Source organism: Pristis pectinata, chromosome 40 (genome assembly GCF_009764475.1).
Source record: "Pristis pectinata isolate sPriPec2 chromosome 40, sPriPec2.1.pri, whole genome shotgun sequence".
In the NCBI taxonomy this organism is placed as follows: Eukaryota; Metazoa; Chordata; class Chondrichthyes; order Rhinopristiformes; family Pristidae; genus Pristis; species Pristis pectinata.
In genome coordinates, this window is record NC_067443.1 from 8,628,338 (window position 1) to 8,651,403 (window position 23,066).

Below are 23,066 nucleotides of genomic sequence, written 5' to 3' on the forward strand. Positions count from 1 at the left end.
GGGAGCTTTACTCTGTATCTAACCTTTATTCCTTTTCCAAAGGAGGTTTATTCAGTGACTACAGGATCACATTAATATAATATTACAGTACTTCACGATACACATCGTTTACAGTTTCAAATGATAACACAGCCATCGCTATCCAGAACGCACTCGAGTCCATGGCACCCAACGGTTCCTGAAATCCCCCCTTGTACCCGCTGATGGGACAGCTCAGAGGGAGCTTTACTTTGTATCTAACCTGTGTCATCCTTGCCCTTCTTTTTCACAAAAACAAGTTTATTACAAGTATTACAACACTATAAACTACAACAATAACTAAACAGGTAAACCAAAATATTTCCATCCTGACCCAGCATGCAATTTACCCTGTAGTGCCGACCGGTCCTGGAACACCTCCATGGTGCCTGTGGACACCACATGCTCTTTCTCCGGGGATACCTGGACATGAACATACCCCCAGAAAGTTGCCGGGCAGCCAGCCTGGGCAGAGCTCTCAGCTGCCTGCCTCCAGGACCCATGATAGCCAGTTTGGCCAAGCCCAGGAGCAAGGCAACCCGTACATCCTCCTCCTAACCTGCCCCTCTCTGCACTGGGTGACCAAATGTTAAAAGGGTGGGGCTAAAATGTAACCAGAAGGCAAGGAATCGCCTCCCCACATCACGGAATGGGTGTTGAGAGACGGCTCAAGTTATGTGGGACTGACTCCCAAGCAAGACTCTGAGGCATGGGTTTGTCCCTGCCTTGGTAGTGTATGGTGGGACAGTGTAGAGGGAGCTTTACTGTGTGTCTAATCCGAGCTGTCCCAGCCTTTTGTTTTTACAAAATCAAGTTTATTTCAATACTACAACAAAACACTTCAAACTAACAACAATAATGAACACTGACTAAATTAAAATATTCCTATCCTCATCTAGGATGCAATTTATCCCAAGTGTCCCAGCCTTCTCTTCCTTTCACACAGGTGGTTTGCTCAGTGATTACAGAATCACATTATTATATATTTACAATATTTCATGGTTCACACTATTTATAGTTTCAAATTATAACAGTCATCTCTATCCAGAACACAGTCGAGCCTCTGTGGTGCCCACTGGTCCCAGAAATCCCCATTGTACCCGTGGATACCACCTGCTCCTTCTCCAGGGACACACAGGCACGGATGTAACCCCAGAAGAGGGGGCAGGCAATCGGCTCAGGCAGAACCCTTGAGTGCCCGCTGGTGCGTTTCGCCCTTCCAAGCAACTCTGCACTTTCCAGGGGTCGTGAATAGTCCTGGGCAATACTCTGAATTGCCCCCGTTTCTCTGTGGGGGTAGGGTGCATCTGACATGGGATGCTGGGCTTATACAGTCAGAGTCATAGAGTCACACAGTATGGAAACGGGCCCTTTGGCCCAACTCATCCACCCAAGCTGGGGTGCTTACCTGGGCCCGTCCCATTTGCCCACGTTGGGCCCATATGCCTCTGAACCTTCCTTATCCATGTACCCAATCAGTACCTTTTAAACATTGTAATTGGTACTCACTCCTACCACTTCCTCTGGCTGCTTGTTCCATATACGCACCACCCTTTGGGTCCCTCAGGTCCCTTTTAAAATTTTCACCTTAAACCCTTGCCCTCTAGTTTTTGATGGTGGGAATGGTGGTGGTGGGAAGGGGTGGTGTGGGGGAGGAGTAGGGGGAAATCGCAGGGAGAAAGGTGACAGAAAATACAAAACAGGGGGGCTGCCACCTACAGAGGGTGCGTTAACCTGGTCATAGAGTCACACAGCACAGAAACAGGCCCTTCAGCCCAACTCGTCCATGCTGACTATGTTGCCCAGTGAGCTGGTCCCATCTGCCTACGTTTGGCCCAGAGCCCTCTAAACCTGTCCTATCCATGGACTTTTAAACATTGCCAATGTGCCCGCCTCAACCACCATTTCTGGCAGCTCATTCCAAATACACACCAGCTTTTGTGTGAAGAAGCTGCCCCTGATGTCCCTTTTAAATCTCTCACCTCTGATCACCTCTTGTTTTTAGCACCCCCTCTCTGGGAAAAAATACTCTGTGCTTTCACCTTCTCTATGCCCCTCATGATCTTATACACCTCTTATCAGGTCACCCCTCAATCTCCTATGTTCCAGGGAATAAAGTCCTCGTCTACACAACCTCTCCTTGGAACTCAGTCCCTCAAGTCCAGGCAACATCGAGGTAAATCTCTTCTGCACTCTTTCTAGTTTAAGAACATCCTTCCTATAACAGGGTGACCAGAACTGTACCCAGTACTCCAAGTGTGGCCAGGTATTCACAAGTGGCTGCTCTAGTCTGGTGATTGGATTGGACTCGTCCACTGAGGCAGCCCAGCCTGATCTCTCAACACCAGGGATCACTGGAGAATGAAGCTGGTTTCCTGGAGGCCCCAGGATCTATTGGACACACCCTGTCAATCAACAACTACACCCCATTCAATGTGGCTTTCAGGGTGGACAGAGCCTTGTGAGTTCTTCTGAAAATCCACAGGACTATGGTAGAACCAGCAAGTGGCCGAAGCCTCCCATATTGACAGCGGGTCTTGCACTGTTCACTGGTTAGTGTTGGCTCAGTGAAGAGCCTGACCTCTGAGGCAGAAGACAATGATTCCCATTACACATGAATTCAGGCTGATCTTCCAGTGCAGTACTGAGGGCATGGTGCACTGTCAGAGGGCAGGAGGTCCGCGCCGTCAGAGGGCACAAGCGAGGGAGCTCCGCGCCGTCAGAGGGCATGAATGAGGGAGCTCCGCGCCGTCAGAGGGCACGAGGTCCACGCCGTCAGAGGGCAGGAGGTCCGCGCCGTCAGAGGGCAGGAGCGAGGGAGCTCCGCGCCGTCAGAGGGCACGAGTGAGGGAGCTCCACAGTGATGGAAGGGCAGTAATGAGGGAGTGTCACTCTGTACGTGAGGCAGTGCTGTGGGAAGGTAGCAGTGTTTAAGGGGTAGTGAAGCGACTACATGTACCTATCAGGCTTGGCGCCTTTCAGACGAGGTGCAAAATAAAGAAAGTCTTGCTTTCTCAAGAAAAATACTTAAAGAATATGGAATCAAGTTGTGTTTGTGCTCCAATCAACCTTACTACAAAACATCAAATGGTTCTTATCATGTTGCTCTTTGTGGGATCTAGCTCTGCACAAAACTGACTGTGGTGTTTTCTACAACAGCTATTAAATTCTAAAGTCCCTCCCTGGCCCCAAGAGTCTATGGGATGTCTTGGAAGAGATGGGCTGTAAGAAAGAAAACCTTTTAGAGTTATACAGCACGGAAACAGGCCCTTTGGCCCAACTGGTCCATGTCAATCAAGATGCCTCATCCAAGCTAGTCCCATTTGCCAGTGTTTGGCACATAATCTTCTCAGCCTTTCCAATCCATTTAACTGTCCACTGTCTTTTAAAAGTTGTTATTGTACCTGTCTCAACCACTTCCTCTAGCAGCTCATTAAACATACATACCAACCTTTGTATAAAAAAAGTTGTCCCTCAAATCCCTATTAAATCTTTCTGCTCTCACCTTAAACCTATGTCCTCCAGTTAATGATTCCCCAACCCTGGCAAAAAGACTGCCTTGCATATGGAATTTAATCCAGACAAGTAGAAAGTACATCCTAGATTAGCTGTAATTAACTTTCATATGATTCTGACTATCTATCATATCTATGCCCCTCAATTTTTTTTAAACCACTATAAAGTCACCCTCAGCTTTCTATATCCAGGGAGAATAAATCCAGCCGACTGAATCTCTCCTTATAAATGTAGCCCCCCATCCCAGGCAACATCCTGCTGAATCTCTTCCGCACTCTCTTTATTGCTATCACATCCTTAGCTCTGTAATATATTTATGCTTCTCCAAAACTCTGTGTGTGTGTGTGTGTGTGTGTGTGAGAGTGTGAGTGTGTGTGAGTGAGCGAGAGAGCGAGAGAGATATCAATCAGATTGGGGGGGGGGTGGGTGAGGTATTGGGACATCTGGTAAGGGCCAGATGTTTTCCGATATCCCAGGGGTGGGTGAGGCACTGGGATACACCTGGTAAAGGCCAGATGGGTCCCCATCTCCTAGGGGTGGGAGAGGAACGGACACATCTGGTTAGGGTCAGATGTAAACCCATGTCCCAGAGCCAGTCAGGCAATTCTGCTCAGCAGGACAGAAGAAATGTGACAAATGTACGAGCAAACCTAACCCCCCTCCCCTCACCCGCCATCTCCCGGCCGTCACAGGGGACCGCACCCCCGGCAATGCAGCGCAGTCTCCGAGAGCGATAGGCTGCGTCCGGGAGAAGCGGCGGCCGCTCCCGACGCAGGGACACGTCGCAGGGGCGGTGAGGGGGCGGTGAGGGGGCGGGAGGTACAGAGAGAGAGAGAGAGAGAGAGAGAGAAAGGGGGCGCCGGCAGCACGCACGGCGGCAGAGTCCGAGCTGAACGCCATGCTGAACGCACCGCTTCTGCTCTTGTCTCACCTGCTGCTCCTGGGCACGGCGGAGAGGATCCCACGGCTGAAATTCCGCCGCACAGGTCGGTCCCCAGCATCCCTCAGCCTGTCGCACCGGCTCGGTCCTGATGCTTTAATTCCTAGCCCTTGGGTTTTTTTAAATTTTAATTCCCACCACCTTGTCTTTGGGATCTTGCCCTGCCGCCAGCTGCAATGCACCAAGTTCCCACCCCAATGCGGTACAAGCGTGGCCGCGCCGCCCGCATTTCTATACGAGGCATCTTCCTGTGTAACCTCTCCTCGGGTCCTGGGGTAAGGCGGCGGGGGCGGCATTTTCTGTTGCAATCCCAGGGGCACAGAACGGACAGCCCGCCTTCACCGTCTGTTCTTTTTCTCTCAGATCAGCCCCGGGTGGAGTTTGGATCTCCGAGCAGGACCTCAGTGGAATACACCGAGCAGTCGGACACCCTCTACCTGGGAGCCACGGGGGGCGTGTACCTCCTGCGGTTCACCAACGTGGATGTCTCCCAGACCCTGGTATTGGCGCCACCCCTCTGCTCTGCGGGGCCCGGGGGTTTGGTCGGCGCGGTGGGAGATTGGTTGGGTCGTGCATTTGGGGGTGGGGGGGGGGAGAAAGAAGAGGAGATCGGTTGAGTCGTGCAGTTGGGGGGTGGTGGGGGAAGATTGGTTGGTTCGTACAATGGGTGGGGGGGGGGAAGATCGGTTGAGTCGTGCAGTGGTGGGGAGATCGGTTGGGTCGTGCAGTGATGGGGGAAGATTGGTTGGGTCGTGGAGTGGGGGCTAACAGATGAGGAAAAAGAGGTGTGTTGTGAGAGGGTAGGGCCAGGTGTCTGTAACTGTAAAATGAGAAAGGGGGGAGAGGGAGATTGGAGGGGAAGAGATGGGGTTGTGGTGGGAACAGACAGGTGAAGGGAAGGTGGGAGGGTGAGGGAAGGGAAGAGGGTGGTGGGGGAGAGGGAGAGGGCGCAGTGAGCTGGGGAGAGATGGAAAAGGGGATGAGAGAAAGTTGGGGCAGGAAGGAAAGAGGGAAGAAGGGAGAGAGGGATGAGTAGAGAAGGGGCCAGGATGGGTAAAAATAGTGGAGGAGAGGGAAGAGGTGGAGGGGAGAAGGAAGACTGGATGAAAAACAAAAGGAAACTATCTGTGGCAATCATCTGAAGCGAATGTTGTTCTGTCAGATCCCTCTGTCCCTGGATGACACCACCAGGAAGAGCTGCCACAGCAAAGGGCCACCAAGTCAGGTAAAGTCAAGCCTTCACATCTACAAGTATCAGCTGAACCCAGGCTTCAGTGTATGCAGGTGGTTCCATTTGGTTAAATGCCATCAGTGTTACTGCCAGTGCTGCTGTATTCCAATGGCCCAGACCTCTCCTTTGGAGCAACACTGTGCAGAATACCAAACACAGTTGATGCCTGGTTACTGGGTGAAGCCATCATGTTGTAGAGCCCAATGATCAATTGGGATTCAATGGTCCTGGCCTGTCCCAAAGAAACCATCACAGACTCATCTGCCATTTGTGGGCATCTTAATATTCTGTGTGAAGTCAGTCTGAAGTTATGAGGAGTACATCAGGGGATGTTTGGCTGCACCCATGTAGAACACACTGCAATAGAAAGAGGGACATGGGCCAGACGCAAGCAAATGGGACGAGCTCAGGTCAACACCTTGGGCAGCATGGATGAGTTGGGCCAAAGGGCCTGTTTTCCCTGCTGCATAACTCTGCGAATCTACATGCGGCACCCCAGCCAATCCCCTCCCCGCTTTAATCACACACCCCTTGTCTGAGATTTCCTCCCAAACTGCCCCAATAACATCCATCTCATCCACACCACAGCCACAAAAGGGAATCTCCAGAAAAACGGTGGGAGACCTTAAACCAGAGGTAGACCAGTGGGGTGGGGGACAGATACCCGATTGCTGCTCACTGCTCCTCAGAACGAAAATCAAGGGACAGAACTGGAAAAATAAAAATGTTACACTGAGTTTGTGTGTAACCAGAGTTACAACATGCTTGTTCTTTATTTATCTTCGACTGTGAGGGCCACAGGCAAGGCCATCCACTGTTGCCCTTGAACTGAGTGGCTTGCTGGGCAATTCCAAGCCTACCAATCTGCTATGGATCTGGAGTCTCACAGCCCCAGAATGGGCACTGACAGGAGATCCCAGATAACAGAACAGTATAGCACAGGAACAGGGCCTTCAGCCCACCATGTCTGTACCAAATACCATACCCAATTCAACTAATCCCTTTTGGCTGCAATGTGATCCATATCCCTCCATTTCCTGCATATTTACGTGCCCATCTAAACCCTTCTATCATTTCTGCTTCCACCACGACCCCTGGCAGCACATTCTAGGCACCCGCCACTCTATGTAAAAACCTTGCCCCACACATTGCCTGTAAACTTTCCCCCTCTCACCTTAAACCTATGCTCTCTAGCATTTAACATTTCTACTTGAGGAAAAGGATTCTGATTGTCTACCTATGCCTTGCATAATTTTATAAACTTCTATTCAGCACCACCCCTCCCACCCTCCAATGATCCAGAGAAAACCCAAATTTGTCCAACCTCTCCTTATAGCCAATACCCTCTAATCCAGGCAACTTTCTGGTCAACCTCCTCTGAACCCTCTCCATAGCCTCCACACCGTTCCTGTAATGGGACAACCAGAAATGCGCACAGTATTCAAGTGCGACCAATCCAAAGGTTTAGCCAGCTGCAACGTGGCTTCTCGACTCTGACACTTAATGGCCCCTAAGCGATGAAGGCAAACATGCCCAATGCCTTCCACTCTCCTCACCTGAAGGGCATTAGCGAACCAAAGATTTTGTTTTAAGAACAATCTAGTTCACTGTTATTGCCTCTGGTATAATATTGCAGATTTGTTTCATTAACTGGATTTCTCCAGCTGCTGTGTGGGATTCAAACCAAAGTCCAGATCAATAGTCCAGTAACAGAACCACTGTGCAACTGTATATGGTCCTCCCACTGCTGTTAGTACCAGAGGATAGTTTAGGTCTCCATATTTTAAAAATAGAAGTTCCAGAGAAGGTGCAAAACACATTTCTAGAATGTACCCTTCAGGAAAGATCAACTTTATCTTCAATGCCAGTGGAAACACCTTCTCCATGTCTACAACAGGGTAAAAGCAGAGAAGGTGTTCCCACTTGCATTGACCAGTGACAGAACAAAAGGTGATCAACGTGGTCATTAAATCCAATAGGGAATTCTGGAGAAACTTTCCCTAGACAGTGGTGAGAATGTGGAGCTCACTTGCAGGGAGTGGTGAAGGACAACAGAAGAGATGCAGTTAAGGGGAGGGCAGATAACATGTGAGGGAGAGAGTAAAAGGGTGAGAGAGAGCAGGGTGGGAGGAGGCACACGTGTTGGATAAACAACACATGGGCCAAAAAAAGACTGCAGATGTAGGCAGTCCGAAATAAAATAAACAGAATGCTGGAATACTCGGTGGATTAGGCAGTGTCTGTGGAGAGAGAGAGAGAGAGAGAGACTGAATGTTTTATATTGAACTGATCAATCCCATTTCTGTTTCCTGAGCATTTCCAACATGGAGCAGTTGAGCAGAATGACTTGTCTCCATGCTGTAACTACAACACGTTATAGGAAGATGCACATTCTGGGTAAAGAAATATTGCGCTGAATTGTTCACTCAATCTCTTGGTGACAACACTGAATTACACCCCTTGTTCTGGACGTTCCCATAAAACAAACATTTTTCCCCACTTCTACCCTATTTCACCCCTTTTTAGAATTCAAAAGCCCTCCATCAGATCTCCTTTATCAGAGATTGAAGCCCCACCCCATCCCAGCTATTCTTCTAGTTCTCATCACGTAAATCTTTCCTGAACTTTCCCTGACACCCCTTTACCTTCCTACCGCACTAACCTCTGCACAGTCCATCCCCAGGTTACAAACACTTGACTTACGGACTCCTGTACACACCAACCAGCTCCCATCACGTTATTAAATTCAAAAGTCTGATGTGCGTACATGTTCACTCCTACGAATGGCAGAACTAGTTCCTCCTCTCTCCCCACATTTAGTATATGTTCTTTCTTATCAATCTTGAATTTTTGATGCCATCCATTACAACACTGTGGAGGTGTGGTTACTATAATCAAGTGATTTTTGTGTATTTTCTGACTTATGAACAAAATCAACTTAAATACGTTTGTAAAGATGGAATCAGTTCTTTCTGGTATGGTCTGTACCTTATTGCAAATCCAGCCCAAATTGGAGAAATTCAACATTGCTCCTCACTTTGACTCCATTAGTCTGGAAATAAGCACCAGTATATTGCTAAGACTTCATGATAGCCTTATCATATTATAGGCATCATGCATTACCCAGTGATCATACTCACACCATACAGCCAGATAATACACGGTTCATACCCCACACCAGAGGTTCAAGCACAAATGCTATGCCTTCTGTCCAGTGCCATTGCAAGTGCTGCACTCCTTGTAGTGCTGGATTTAAACGGAGGCTCCATCTTGAACGGACCTCTTGTACGATAAAGATGGACTCTTGATCCCTCAGTCTACTTTGTCTTGGCCCTTGTGCCTTATTGTCTGCCTACACTATATTTTCCCTGCAACTGTAACACTATATTCTGCATTCTGTTATTACTTTTTCATTTGTACTACCTCAATGTACTGGAATAATCCGTATGGATAGCATGCAAAACAAAGTTTTTCCTCTGCACCTCGGTACATGTGACAATAATAAACCAATTACTGCTCAGCTTTCCTCTCAACCTACAACAATCCAACATGAAAAGCATGTTCTCACCCAGGACAGAAGGTGCTGTCTTTGGCAACAGAAACTAATCTGCGATTTGAAAGAACTCTCGGTGCTTTTGCTAAATTGAAAGTCTGCTCCTGGTTTAGCAGTGCTTTTCTGGAGCAGACAGGCACACAAGTTACGAGTGGACAGCTTTTCCCAAATATTACAACCCTTTGCTTATGGGACATGCCAGAGAGGGCGAGCTGCTTCATTACTGCTGTCAGACTTGATTGTAATGCTTTACTTCTCTATTACAGGACCTGTGTGAGAATGTGGTCACTGTGATTCAGAGGGTTAACCAAACTACAATCATCATCTGCGGGACTCACGCTGGAAACCCCAAGTGCTGGTTTTTGGTAAAAGTACCTGTTTAATTCACAGTTGCAGTTAAATGTGCAGATTTACAATCAGTCCACACAGCAAGTCTACCTGGCTTCTAGCTGCTTCTCTCGATCCCTGTTTTACAGACCAACAACGGGACTCAACTAGCAAGTGACAAAGAGGGACGCGTGCTGGTGAGGGATGGGAAGGACATATCACCATCAACGCCAAGTCAACGCCCTATCACCATTGCAGTCGGTGAGTGTGGAAACAAACACAGGTGTCAGAATGCTTTGTGGGAATACTGCATCCCATTCCTAACCTTGAGGTGTGCTGGGATAGGTGATCGGGGGAATCCTCAGGAGGGGCTGTGTCACAACATTATGGAGGTCTGTACTTGCTGTATGAAAAATACTATGATGCTGGAGGAACTCAGGCAGCATCCATGGAGAAAAGCAGGTGGGCAACATTTTGGGTCAGGACCCTTCTTCAGGACTGAAGATAAGAAAAGTGGAAGCCCAGTATATGGGAGAGAAAAGCAGAGCAGTGATAGGTAGACAAAGGAGGGGAGGTGGGGTGGGCACAAGGTGGTCATAGGTAGGTGCAGGTAAGAGATAGTGATAGGCAGGTGCAGGGAAGGAGGGGAGAGCAGATCCACCAGGGGATGGGTCAAAGGTAAGGAGAGAAGGAAAAAAGAGAGAGAGGCTAGGAAAGGGAAGAGAAGAAACATGGTGGGCGGGTGGGGTTGTGGGGAAGGGGGGGGTGAGGATTACTTAAAGTGGGAAAGTAACTGTACTTGCTGTGTGCTGTATTGTTGAGGGGCAGCGTTGAGGGAGTGCTGCATCATTGGAACTGCTCTGTTTTGGACCAGAAGTTAAAAAGAGGCCCTGGTATCTAGCTGTGGGAAGAGCTGGGTTCAACCCAGTGTCCTGCAAGCAATAAAAATCATACTCATTTTCCAACTGCTGCTTGGGATTGGGGCACAGGAAGATTGGCTGCTGCACCTCCTGCAGTGTAACTGGAACCACACTCAATGGGATTTCATTGGCCATGTGGTGCCGTGGCAGGAAGTGGCGACAGGTGCTATCAAAATGCAAGTGCTCTGTTTCTCCAGCACTTGGTCTGTAACTTTTACCCTTCTAGGCTGCAATAAGCCAACCTCTTTCAACATTTGCAGTCAAATTCCTCTCTCTGTTCACAGTCCAGTCATGCAATGATTTAAGGTGCAGTTGACTGCTTGTTGGTTCTGGTGCGCTCACAGTTCAATGGAACACACACACACACGATTGAGCTTTTTGCAACCTTCCACGAAAATAGGGCGCCCACCTATAAACGTCAAACACAACTGCAAGTTTGTGTGTGAGAGAGGAAAGGTTTGGATCTGGTGGAATTTGGTACACTGGCAGTGTCCAGATTCTGTATAACGGGAGTAAACATCTATGGGCTCACGGGAGTAGAGTGCAATGGCAGTGAAAGGGAAGAGGCTTTGCCCATTGGAACTCTGTATACAGCAGAGCACCAGTGAGCTGTGAGCATGTACTAGCAGTGAATCTACAGGCTAAAGTGATCTACCCAAGTCCCAGTACCACACTGCTGTCCAATTATTTCCCACAAATGATAGATTTCCACTGGTATTCAATCAGGATTCAGCAGAGCTACTCAGTTGTGTCTCACTCTTCTTGGCTACAGGTGAAGACCTGTACTCAGCAATTTCCAGCACCAGCCAGAACAGTGGTTCGATTCAGCGGAGTTACGGAAGGATGAAACACCTGAAGTCCGAGGACAGATGGTTTCAGAGTAAGTAGTGCTCAACGGGCACCAGAGAAGCCACAATGATGAGGTAACTGCACCAACACTTTCCCATACAGGGACAGACTCACCACAGAGGTGGCTCCATTGGTAGTGGTTCCAGCTCTAGAGACCTGAGCACAACATCCAGGCTGATTCTCCTAATGCAGCAGTCTCTGTACTGGCAATATCACAGGCACCATCAATTGGATTAGACGTTGATCCAAGACTATATGTGCTTGCACAGGGCACTGTCACACTGATGAAATGGACACTCATATCCATTTTCAGAACACTTTGTTAATTGCTCAGTGGTCAATTGTTGGTCTAAACCCTGCATTTTTTTCCCCCTGTTAGATCCAACATTTGTGGGATCTGCTTGGATTCAGCTGAAAGACAGCAACAAGGATGAGGTTTACTTTTTCTTCAGGGAGACCAACGACAGCATTGCGTTAGATGGGGAACCCTACAGGGCCTACATTGGACGTGTCTGTAAGGTAAGATGGACCCAGATCAGTACTAAAACCACTTACACCAGGTCTCAACTTGGATCCTGGTAATTCAGCACACTTGGGACATCTTATCCAGAAAATGATATCTTGAGTGCATTGAGACACCCTTTTCCCCTTCAAATCCATCAGTAGGGGATGTCTCTCAAGGACAAGCAAGGAACAAGGACAAAGGAGGTAAGAAAGAGTGGGGATACAGGTCTCATGAGTGGACTGAGCAGGTGGCGGTCAGAGTAGTTTTCAAAGTGCCTTGGAACGGCGGACAGAAAACTGGGAAATTAGCTTTGAAAGTGAATGCATTTTAACACTAGCTGCTGGCACCAAGGGAGTTGTGGAAAATGGAAAAAGGGGAGAAGGCGGAAGATAATTCACAATCTTATTGAATGGCAGAGCAGTCTTAAGGGACAATAAGACTGAGCCCTGCTGTTAACCCTGATGTGCAGAAGAGCTAACTAACTCACACCCTTGGAACATTTCCCCACATTTACATGTCCCCAGCAGGACTTTCCCAAACCAGGTAACCAGTTACACTCTGTTGGGCCTTTTTAGATTGACGAAGGTGGATCGAAGACTGCTGGTCAAGACTTGTTTTCAACGTTCTTGAAGGCGCGACTAATCTGTGGCTTCCCAGCCGAATCAAGGCTTTTCAACAAGATTGAAGATGCCTTTGTCCTCCACGTGGAGGATGATCAGAGGAACAGCGTGGTGTATGGAATCTTTTCAAGCTTGTGGTGAGTGGAAGCTCTCTGCCAATTAGATGTTGTAAATTCCAGTCTGTGTTTTGTGATTTACCACCCAGTCCCTCAGCTGTAGTCTGTAATATTCCATTTAATGGCTGTGCAGCAACCTACCCTTGCCTTCATTCTTGGTCAACATTGATGCCCATCCCTGGTTACACCTTCACAAGCTGCTGGTGACCTGGAGTGGGAGGGAGAGGATGCCATCCCAGGAAACACAGCACTGGTGGAGATGGTGGTCACAGAACTGACTTTCTGACATTCTACTTCCTGTAGGAACTCCACCGCTGTCTGCGCCTATTACCAAGCGGATATAGAGCGGGCATTCCGAAACTCAAGACTGAAGGGCTTCACCGGCAACCTACCAGGGGGCCACTGGCCAGGAATGGTATGGTAGTGTTTGGTAACAATTTCAGTGTGTTCTTGCTCACCCTTGGCTTAGATTGAAATCTGTCCTGCCAGGAGCTGGAGGACAGAAGTGTAGACGTGCAGAAGCTTTAGAGGGATATGGGCCAAACGCAGGCAAATGGGACTAACTTAGATGGGAACCTTTGTTGGCATGGACTGGTTGGGCTGAAGGGCCTGTTCCTGTGCTGTATGACTCTATGACTAAGTCTTGGTGCAACTGTGCCGGGCATTGGTGATGCCTTCAGATCTGTATGCAATTGTGGCCCTCTCGTTCAAGGAAGGATACGTTGGCTTTCAATGTGGTGCAGAGAACGGTCATTAGGCCTATTTCCGCAACGAGGAAAGTTCGAGTAGCTTGGGTCTATACTCACTGGTGTTTAGGATAAGGGGTGATCATTGAGAGGGGCCTTGCTGTTCACAGACATTGTTGCTGTGAACATGCTTCCCTGAAATGGGGAAATCTAGAAAAAGAAGATTTTTTTCCCCCCAGGATGCTGAAGGAGGTGGAATTCTTTTCTGTCTTTCTCAAGAGTTTTTTTGAATCTTTCCAATTTTCTACCTCAGACAGCAGCGAGACTATTCCACAGTGGGTCAGGTAGATTTTCTGGCTGCAGAAGAAATTGGAACCTGGGGATTTGGCTGATTCTGGTACAGGCCACAAATCAGATCAGTGAGACTTCACTGGATGGCAAGGCAGGCTCGAGGAGCTGAACGGGCTACTCCTTCTACTGAGATGCATCGACATTTTTAAGGGGCATTCACGGGTGGATAGGTGAATACCATCCAGAAGTGAAGTGTGAACCAGGCAGAGGAGGAGGATTGAAAAAACATGACTAAATGGTTTCATTTCCACAGTGTGTCAAGGGGAGCGCGCCCAAAGTCATTCAAGCTATTAGAAACTTCCCAGAAATCGAGAAGCCTATCTACCCAATCCGGAGGCACCCACTCTACGTCATGAAGCATAACAACTACACCAGGATTACAGCTGACAGAGTGAAGGGGGCCAACCAGGACTTCTATCATGTCATATTCCTTGGTACAGGTAATGATACATTCACCACACGAGCAGATATCTTGGGACAGCAGGCTGTGACTAGTGGCATATCCCAGGGACTGAGGCCCAGGCTCCAATAATTCACAAGTTACATCAATCATAATTGTACTATTTCCAGGTCTGCTGATGACATAGAACAAAATGTGAAAGTGAGTCATGATGGGAATGCAGGGATGCTTCAAGGGGAAGCCAACTGATTGGGCAACAACACGCAGTTCAACATGGAACAATGTGAGGGCACCCACTTTGGTGGAGAAAACGCAGAGATGATTTTTTTTTAAATGGAGACTGAGAAATGTTTTATAGAACATTACAGCACAGTACAGGCCCTTTGGCCCATGATGTTGTACTGACATTTTACCCTGCTCTAATATCTATCTAACCCTTCCCTCCAACATAGCCCCCCCATTTTCCTATTCATTTATGTGGCTATCTAAGAGTCTCTCATATTCATATTTACATGTCCTTTTACACAAGTCACTTGAAAGCCAACATGTAGGTCGGTGCAGCAGACAATTGGGAATGTAAATGGTACATTGGCCCTTATTACAAGAGGATTAGAGTACAAGAGTAGGGATATCTTACTACAGTTATATAGGGCCTTGGTGAGAGCACAACTGGAGTATTACGTACAGGTCCAGTCTCCCGACTCTCAGAAAGATGTACTTGTTAGAGGGGGATTCACCAGACTGGTTCCTTGAATGCCAGATCTGTCCTACAATCAAAGACCAAGTAGGCTAGGGCTTTCCTTTACAGCTTAGAAGAAAAGAGGTGACCTCGTTGAGATGCATAGGGATTGACAGGGTGGATATTTCCCCTGGCTGGAGCCTTGAATCAGGAGTCCCAGTCTAATAATGAGTAGGCAAGTTAGGACTGAGATGGGGAGAGTTTAAGTCTTTGAAATTCTGCACTCCAGAGGGCTGTGGAGGCTCAGGCATTCAAAACCTATATCAGTAGATTTGTGAATAGCAGAGGAAGCAACGGATATGGGGGTAGGACAGGGAAATGGTGCTGAGGCAGAAGATCAGTCATAGCCTTGTTGAATGAGACAGCAGACATAAGGAACCAACTGCCTACTCCTATTTCTTACTTACAGCTTCTGTGAATGGGGCAAATGTGTCAACTGCTCTGTACGATGACATTTGTATTTTCTTTTCAAGGAAACGGGAAAATCCATAAAGTCCTTCACAACAATGGGAAGTCCTTCATCATTTCAGAGCTCAGCCTTTTTAAGGCTGAAGCTCCGGTCTCCACCATGACGCTGGACTCGAGCACGGTAATGTTCAGATGGGGAATGCCAAGGGCCCGTTGTACTGTTCAGACCTGGAGGTTCCAAGAGTTGAACGGCACCAGTTACAGGGAAGGTATAGGTTGATCCCTGTGCCCTTCCAGTCCTGTACTTCACCTGTGACTGCTGCAGGTGTAAGCTACCCTATTCCATTTTCCTTTGGGTATCTCGGACAGCAATAACCCAGTGCATTGGCCCTGAGCCAACTTCAGCCTCAAGAACGAGCCCCCGATGCACACAGCCCAGTAATACAGTGGAGCTTACTGACAGCCTCAAGAACGAGCCCCCGATGCACACAGCCCAGTAATACAGTGGAGCTTACTGACAGCCTCAAGAACGAGCCCCCGATGCACACAGCCCAGTAACACAGTGGGGCTTACTGACAGCCTCAAGAACGAGCCCCCGATGCACACAGCCCAGTAACACAGTGGGGCTTACTGACAGCCTCAAGAACGAGCCCCTGGTGCACACAGCCCAGTAACACAGTGGGGCTTACTGACAGCCTCAAGAACGAGCCCCTGGTGCACACAGCCCAGTAATACAGTGGGGCTTACTGACAGCCTCAAGAACGAGCCCCTGGTACACACAGCCCAGTAATACAGTGGAGCTTACTGACAGCCTCAAGAACGAGCCCCTGGTGCACACAGCCCAGTAACACAGTGGGAGCTTACTGACAGCCTCAAGAACGAGCCCCCGATGCACACAGCCCAGTAATACAGTGGAGCTTACTGACAGCCTCAAGAACTAGCCCCCGATGCACACAGCCCAGTAATACAGTGGGGCTTACTAAGATCTGGGGAATGGAGCGAGCACGTAGGATTGATTTTGAGCTACAACTGCATTTAGTTCTGCTGAGATGAAACCATGTAACATCTGAAGCAGCATTCAGTACACCAGTTGCTTCATCCAATAATGTAATCAGCTGTCCTGGTCACAGAATGAACCGTCAACACTAGTGACAGAGTGTGGAGGACACCAAGTGCTTACTCAGAACGTTTTGATCCCTTTCAGGGCCACCTATTTGTTGGAACACCAATGGAGACAGTGCGGCTCCCGCTAGCTAACTGCGGAGACTATGGCAGCACCTGTGTGCAGTGTGTTGCTGCCAGGGACCCATACTGTGGATGGAATAGAACCAATGGGGAGTGCGTGGCTGTTCCTCAGACCCACAATGTTAGAGACAGGTAGGTGTTATTAACAAGCCTTGTGTACACACCACTTTTCACCGACCTCATTGTGATACTCCTTGTCCCCTCTCTGCCTCGTTCAGACATCATTTCCCTCTTTCCTCCTGTGTCACTTCAAAGGAGTCCTTTCTTGGTGCTGTTTCCTCATCGCTGTACAGACTCTAGATCAAAAGACAACATCCTTTAGTATTAGTAGCTAACAAGTCCTTATCCACAAGTACCATAAACAACAGCTTCAGGTCATTCTTGGGCATTATGGGCCGAAGAGCCTGTTTCTGTGGCACACAACTCTTTATTATGGTTAACAAAGTTCTGATTAAAAATGCTCAGGCATGGCTGCTGTCTCTGCAGAGTGTATGACGGGACAGTGTGGAGGGGGCTTACTCTGGTGTCTAACGCATGACCTGGGAGTGTGTGATGGCACAGTGTAGAGGGAGCTTCACTCTGTGTCTGACCCCAGGAGTGTGTGATGGGACAGTGCAGAGGGAGCTTCAGTGTCTGACCCTGGGAGTGTATAAAGGGACAGTGCACAGGGAGCTTCACTATGTCTGATACTGGGAATGTTTGAAAATAAGAACTGCAGAGGTTGGAAATCTGAAATAAAAACAGAAAATGTTGGAAACACTCAGCAAAGACGGAAAAAGAAACTGGGTTAATGATTCAGGTCAAAGACCCTTTGTCGCAACTGGGAAGGAGAGAAAGGGACTTCTAACTGAATCATTAACCCAGTTTCTTTTCCTGTACTTGCTGCCTGACCTGCTGAGTGTTTCCAGCATTTTCTTTTTCATTTTAGATTTCCAACATTTGCAGATTTTTTTTATTTTCAAGTACACCTAGGGCAGAGACAGATGGGTTAGACATAGAGTGAAGCTCCCTCTACAGTGTGTCTAACCCTGGGAGCATGTGATGGGACAGAGTGAAGCTCCCTCCACACTGTCCTGTCAAACACTCCCAGGGCTGGGACAGCAGTCATGCCCGAGTGTTTTAACTTGGAGCTTTTCTAGACACAACGAAGAGTCAGACAGCCTTACCCCCAAGTTCAGAACTAACAAGCATCACACAAAAAAAAGGGATGAGAAATGATTTCCAGAAGAAACTGATTTCAAGTGCTACATTACCCTGTAAGATCACAGGAATGCTATTACTTAAATGGTGTACAATTCATCACTGTGTTTTGTTCTCCTTGCAGTGAGGTGGTCCAGAATGTTGAGCAGCTCAACGTCTCTGTTTGTGATGGTGCATCAGGTAATTTCCACCAGGCTGCTAGCCACATCAGCCCAGGCAAGATTCCCAGTACCCAGGCCTGGCCGGATTCCTGGTACCCAGGCGAGATTCTTGGTACCCAGGCATGATTCCTGATACCCAGCCCACCAGTTTTCAGTGGGTTACCTCAGACTATTCAGCTCTGAGTGACATTATGATCAAGGCCTTCATACAACTGGTAACAAGATAAGAGCTCATGGTGTTAGAGGTGAGGTACTTGCATGGATAGAAGATTGGCTGACTAGCAGAAGCCAGACAGTGGGGAGTGATGTGGATGGAGAAATTGATGGCATTGTGGCCAAAGTTTGCAGATTATACCAAGATAGGTGGAGGGACAGGTAGTGTTGCAGAGGCAGGGAGTCTGCAGAAGGGCTTGGACAGGTTGGGAGAGTGGGCAAAGAAGTGGCAGATAGATACAGCATAGGGAAGTGTGGGGTTATGCACTTGGGTAGGAAGAATAAAGGTATTTTTCAAATGTGGAGAGAATTCAGAAATCAGAGATACAAAGGGACTTAGAAGTCCAAGTTCAGGAATTTTAAGGTTAACTTGCAGGTTGAGTCAGTAGTAAAGGCAGCAAATGCAATGTCAGCATTCAAAAGGAGAGGACTAGAATATAAAAGCAAGAATGTACTGCTGAAGATTTCTAAAGGTGTTGGTCAGACCACATTTGGAACATTGTGAGCAATTGTGGGCCTCGTATCCAGGGAAAGATATGCTGGTTCTGGAGAGGGTTGAGATTCACAAGAATGATCCCAGGAATGAAAAGGTTAAAGTACGAGGACCATTTGGTACTCAATGGAGTTTAAAGAATGAGGGAGGACCTCATTGAAACCTACCAAATACTGAAAGGCCTGGATAGAGCGGATGTGGAGAGGATGTTTCCATCAGTGGGAGGGTCTAGGATTCGAGGGCACAATCTCAAAATAAAGGGACATCCCTTTAGAACTGAGAAGAGGACGAATTTCTTCAACCAGAGGGTGGTGAATCTGAGGAACTCAGATTGCTACAGATGGCTGTGGAGGCCAAGTCATTGGGTGTACTTAAGGCAGAGATTGATAGGTTCATGATTGGTAAGAGGGTTAAGGGTTATGGGGGGGGGGGGGGGGGGGGAGGCTGGAGAATGGAGTCAAAAAATAAAATCAGCCATGATTGAATGGTGGAGCAGACGATGGATCGACTGGCCTAATTCTGCTCCAATATCTCATGGTCTTACCATCCAGGACAAAGCAACCCCCTTGATCGGCACCCCATCCACCACCCTAAACACTCCCTCCCTCCATCACAGGCACACAGTGGCTGCGGCATGTACTGCCTACAAATGCACTGCGGTTACCTGCCCAGGTGACTCCAACAGCACCCCCCCAAACCTGGAAGCACAGTCAAAGGAGCCACAGGAACACACCAACACCTCACCGTGTACTATGAAGTTCCCCACCAACGAAACATACACCAAATATATTGGCCAGTGCTTTGTGCTGTAGAGGAAGCTTTACTCTGTACTCAACTCCGTCCTGGGAGTGTTCTTTTGTTGTGTACACAAAAGTTGGTGATTTTTGATCCTTTGTTATCCTTTCCCAATATATATGGAATATTCTTGTCCACTGTTGGGAAATGATGTGCATTGATTGAGAAGAAAGGGGTGGGGGGAATGGGAAACATTATCGAACATGCAACAAAGGATTTTAACGCTTTTCTCCACTCGCCCCTCGCAGACGTTGTGGCTTTGAGCGAGGAGCCAACAGAGCTGATCATCAGTTCGGGTGCCTACCTCTACCTGCCCTGCCCGGTGAAGTCATACCACGCGGTCTATACATGGAGCTACAACCAGAAGGAGCAGTTTGCCTGCACCATCAAAGACGACTCCTGCCCACTCATGTTCAATGGGGAGGTCCCGATGAGTGAGGGGCTCTTCAAATGCACTGCCATCGAGGATGGGCTGAAGGAGGAACTTGCTGCCTATAAAGTTACACTGAATGTAGGGAGCACCTTGGGGCTGCAGAGCACAGCGCTCCTCCTCAGTCTTGCTGCCTTGTGCTCCCTGCTGTAGAGGGGCAGCAGGTTACAGAGTAAGAGTACTCTATACTGAATGTACACTCTTGAACCCCAGGGAATGAAGTTGGCTTCTTATCGAAAATGCAATTTAGTTTGAATGCATCAACTGCAGTCTCTCCAACTCAAATGGCCAGTCCAACCACTTCTGCCCCATCTTCTCCCACAGAGACACTATACTACACTCTCCCAGTGTCTGACCACAGGCCACTGTCACTCCCCCTCCGTAAAGCTGAGCTGGTCCGCACATGCTCAGCCTCGGCAGTGGGTATTGGTGTCAGGGACCCCAGCCACCAGCTTTTCTCAGGCTAAGCCCTTACCCTGGGAGTGGTGTTGGTGCTCATGAGGAACAAAAGCCGAATCGGGACTGGGGAACCAATTTCTACTATCGCGGCTCCTCTGCACAAAACCACCGCATGTTGCCCAGACATGGCCATCTCCAGTAAAGTTCACTGGTGTGATGGTAAAGTGCTCATTAAGGGGTGGGAGTGAAAGCACAAATGTGCAAAATAAAGGGGAAGCTTTACTCCAAATCCAGCCTACACCATTCCTGCCCTGGGAGTGTGTGATGGGTTAATGTACTGGGAGCTTAACTCCACACCCAACCTGTACTGTCCTTGCTTTGGGAGTGTTGATGGGGCAGTGTAGAACGAGTTTTACAGCCCAGCATATAACTGACTCGGCACTTTTGAAGAGTGGTGCAGAATGATCTGGCGTTGGAGTGGTGTAGTGAGAGCTTTACCATCAAACTAATTTGTGTCCATGCTTACGTTACGACAGAGTGCAGTTGGTTCCAAAAGTTGCATAGTAACACAGACAGGTATTTTACATCTTCCCCATCAGGTGTCACAAAACGAACTGAATCTAACTTTTGTTTTCCCCTCTACCCACTAGTGTCTATGCACAGGGGAGAGAGAGGGGTTTTTAAGAACATCTTCCCTCAACAACCCCTCCACTTAGTAAGCTGCGCAATATGTGGCTCCTGGGTGGCGGGGGAGATTGCAAAGACTACAGTCGGCCACTGTGCAGAGTTTGCTCAGTTAACTGGCAATGTCACAGGGATGTTGATCATATACAAATACCAACAAGTTTCCACGTTCCTTGTACTTTGATGTACCACTCTGCCTAGTTGTGTCGACTCTCTCTGGTACAGCAGCCTGACTCTCAAGCACTGTAACACACCACCCATGCAGGCCTGTTGCAGTCTATTCCACCCAATGCTTTCCGAACCAATTATTGAATAGGGGAAAAGGAATGTGGGAATTCTGAATGTTTTCTTTGGATGGGCAGTGGCTGAGCATTTGTGGACCCACAGCTTCAGGATACAACACTGCTGAATAGTGTCATTCAGGGAATGTAGTGACAGAGGAAGCAGACCTTGTGGCTGGGGCAAAGACCAGAGCTCTGTTGGTTGTATTGAATGTGTAAGCAGTGAATGAAAGAGGGTATACCACAGAGCTCTGTTGGTTGTATTGAATGTGTAAGCAGTGAATGAAAGAGGGTATACCACTTGGTTCCAGTTTATTGGGACACACACATGCCCGATTGTAGGGGGCCACGTAGATTTAGAGCATTTGTAGGAAGTGGTCCAACAATTTTTTAAAAAAAACACAATAAACCAAGGATGGAATAATCTCATTGTTTGAGGACAGAACATTCCTACATGGTGGTGTAGGCCATCTTGCAATGACTTTTCTACAAATGAGGATCAGATTGCCAGGACTGCCAACTTTTTAAGCAAACTTAATCCCACCCATTGCTCATTTTGGTAAACAAGGCATTTTGCTAGACCACTTCCGGAGGCATTAAGGACCAATCACACACCATTCCAACAACCTGCGTTTATATCGTGCCTAAAACTTAGTTTTTAAAAAAAAATCACAACGTGCATTTTCAGACAAAATTTGACCAGCACTGGGAGAGAATGGGGTTGGCATTGTATTTCATGCTCAGATAAGCTGTTCCATCAGTATCCCAGGAACCAAGTAAGGAGCAGTTTTGGACAGGGATGAGGGTGGGACAGGGGCACATTACCTTCCAATAAAGCGATCAAGATGAGACAAGAACTGCCCACTGCATGACCACTTTACCACCCTTCAAGTGCAATTGGCAGGTACACTGTCATCTGAGACATCTTCTCTGCTCGCTTTCCATTACATACAGCCAATATCCTGCAGTCAAAAGATTCATGATGCTTAAAGAAGCAACATTGGCCTTTATATAACTTGTCTATGAATGTAGGGCCCATGGCATTTAAAACAATATTTCCCATTTAGAATGCTTTGCACTGTAAAGATGTTAAACTCCAGTATTTTAAAATAGCATTGGTTTAATTTTATAAGTCTATTTGCATTGTCTGTGATCAGAATATCTGGTCCAACCTGAACAAAATGTTTAAATAAACAACAGCGTTAACATGCCTGCGTAATATTCAATCAGTTGTGTCTCTGCGCAAATATGAAATTTACTTTTCTTTCCTTCCCCAAGACTGCTGGCTTTAAATGGGGAACACATTCCATATGCTGGTATAATGAATGCATTTATAAAATACCTTTAACGTGGCAAAACATCATAAGGTGCTATGTTAGGTCAGCAATCTTAAATAAGAATTTAAATTTTACTGCAGTGAGCAAACACGAGGTAAAAGGCTTAGATCTTGGAGTACAGATTGGGGGGGGGGGGTGAGGAGACAGAGTTCAGAACTCTCAGACCAAGCAGTTGAGGGCAGGGCTCCAAAGAAAAACAATTAAGAGACAAAAGGGGGGTTACATAGAGAGAGAGGTGCAGTAGACACTGAGGAAATAGCGGGGGAGTGGAGGGAGTTTACACAGAGAGAGAGTGGAGCTGGTTTGCACAGAGGGGGAAGACTGGCCGGGGGGGGGCGCAGAAAAGGTTAGACCCAAGGTTCTGGGAGGGGTGGGGACGATGCCCAGGGTCAGGAGGGGGAGGAGAAGGAGGAAGGAGGATTATGTGCAGGGCGGGCGAGAAAGGCGATGCCTGGGGGGGGGGGTGGTGGAGGACGACGATTTCCCAGGGTCAGGCGGGGTGGGGGGGGGGGAAACGACGATTTCCCAGGGTCAGGCGGGGTGGGGGGGGGAACGACGATTTCCCAGGGTCAGGCGGGGTGGGGGGGGGGGGGGGAAACGACGATTTCCCAGGGTCAGGCGGGGTGGGGGGGGGGAAACGACGATTTCC

At 48.1% G+C, this 23,066-nt stretch overlaps 2 protein-coding genes across 4 annotated transcripts in view; one reads left to right on the forward strand and one right to left on the reverse strand.

The window, feature by feature from the left end:
- Positions 1-23,066, reverse strand: part of LOC127587539 (semaphorin-4B-like) — a 64,427-nt gene that overhangs the window by 39,922 nt on the left and 1,439 nt on the right. For 2 of the 3 annotated variants that reach the window (XM_052045941.1, XM_052045942.1), the window contains exon 2: positions 16,603-16,720. In XM_052045941.1, coding sequence (XP_051901901.1) covers positions 16,603-16,649 — 47 coding nt within the window. In that variant the 5' untranslated portion in view covers positions 16,650-16,720. Of the gene's footprint in view, positions 1-16,588; positions 16,721-23,066 lie in introns of all 3 variants that reach the window. The other variant, XM_052045940.1, reaches the window with a different exon arrangement.
- On the forward strand, positions 4,347-22,291 carry si:ch211-113g11.6 (uncharacterized protein LOC559008 homolog). The gene is made up of 14 exons (XM_052045944.1): positions 4,347-4,520; positions 4,838-4,974; positions 5,637-5,699; positions 9,525-9,623; positions 9,735-9,846; positions 11,278-11,385; positions 11,734-11,873; positions 12,435-12,616; positions 12,899-13,010; positions 13,886-14,072; positions 15,245-15,360; positions 16,384-16,556; positions 17,749-17,804; positions 19,535-22,291. Exons 1-14 carry the CDS (start codon positions 4,433-4,435, stop codon positions 19,867-19,869), a joined length of 1,908 nt encoding a protein of 635 aa, XP_051901904.1. The 5' UTR covers positions 4,347-4,432; the 3' UTR covers positions 19,870-22,291.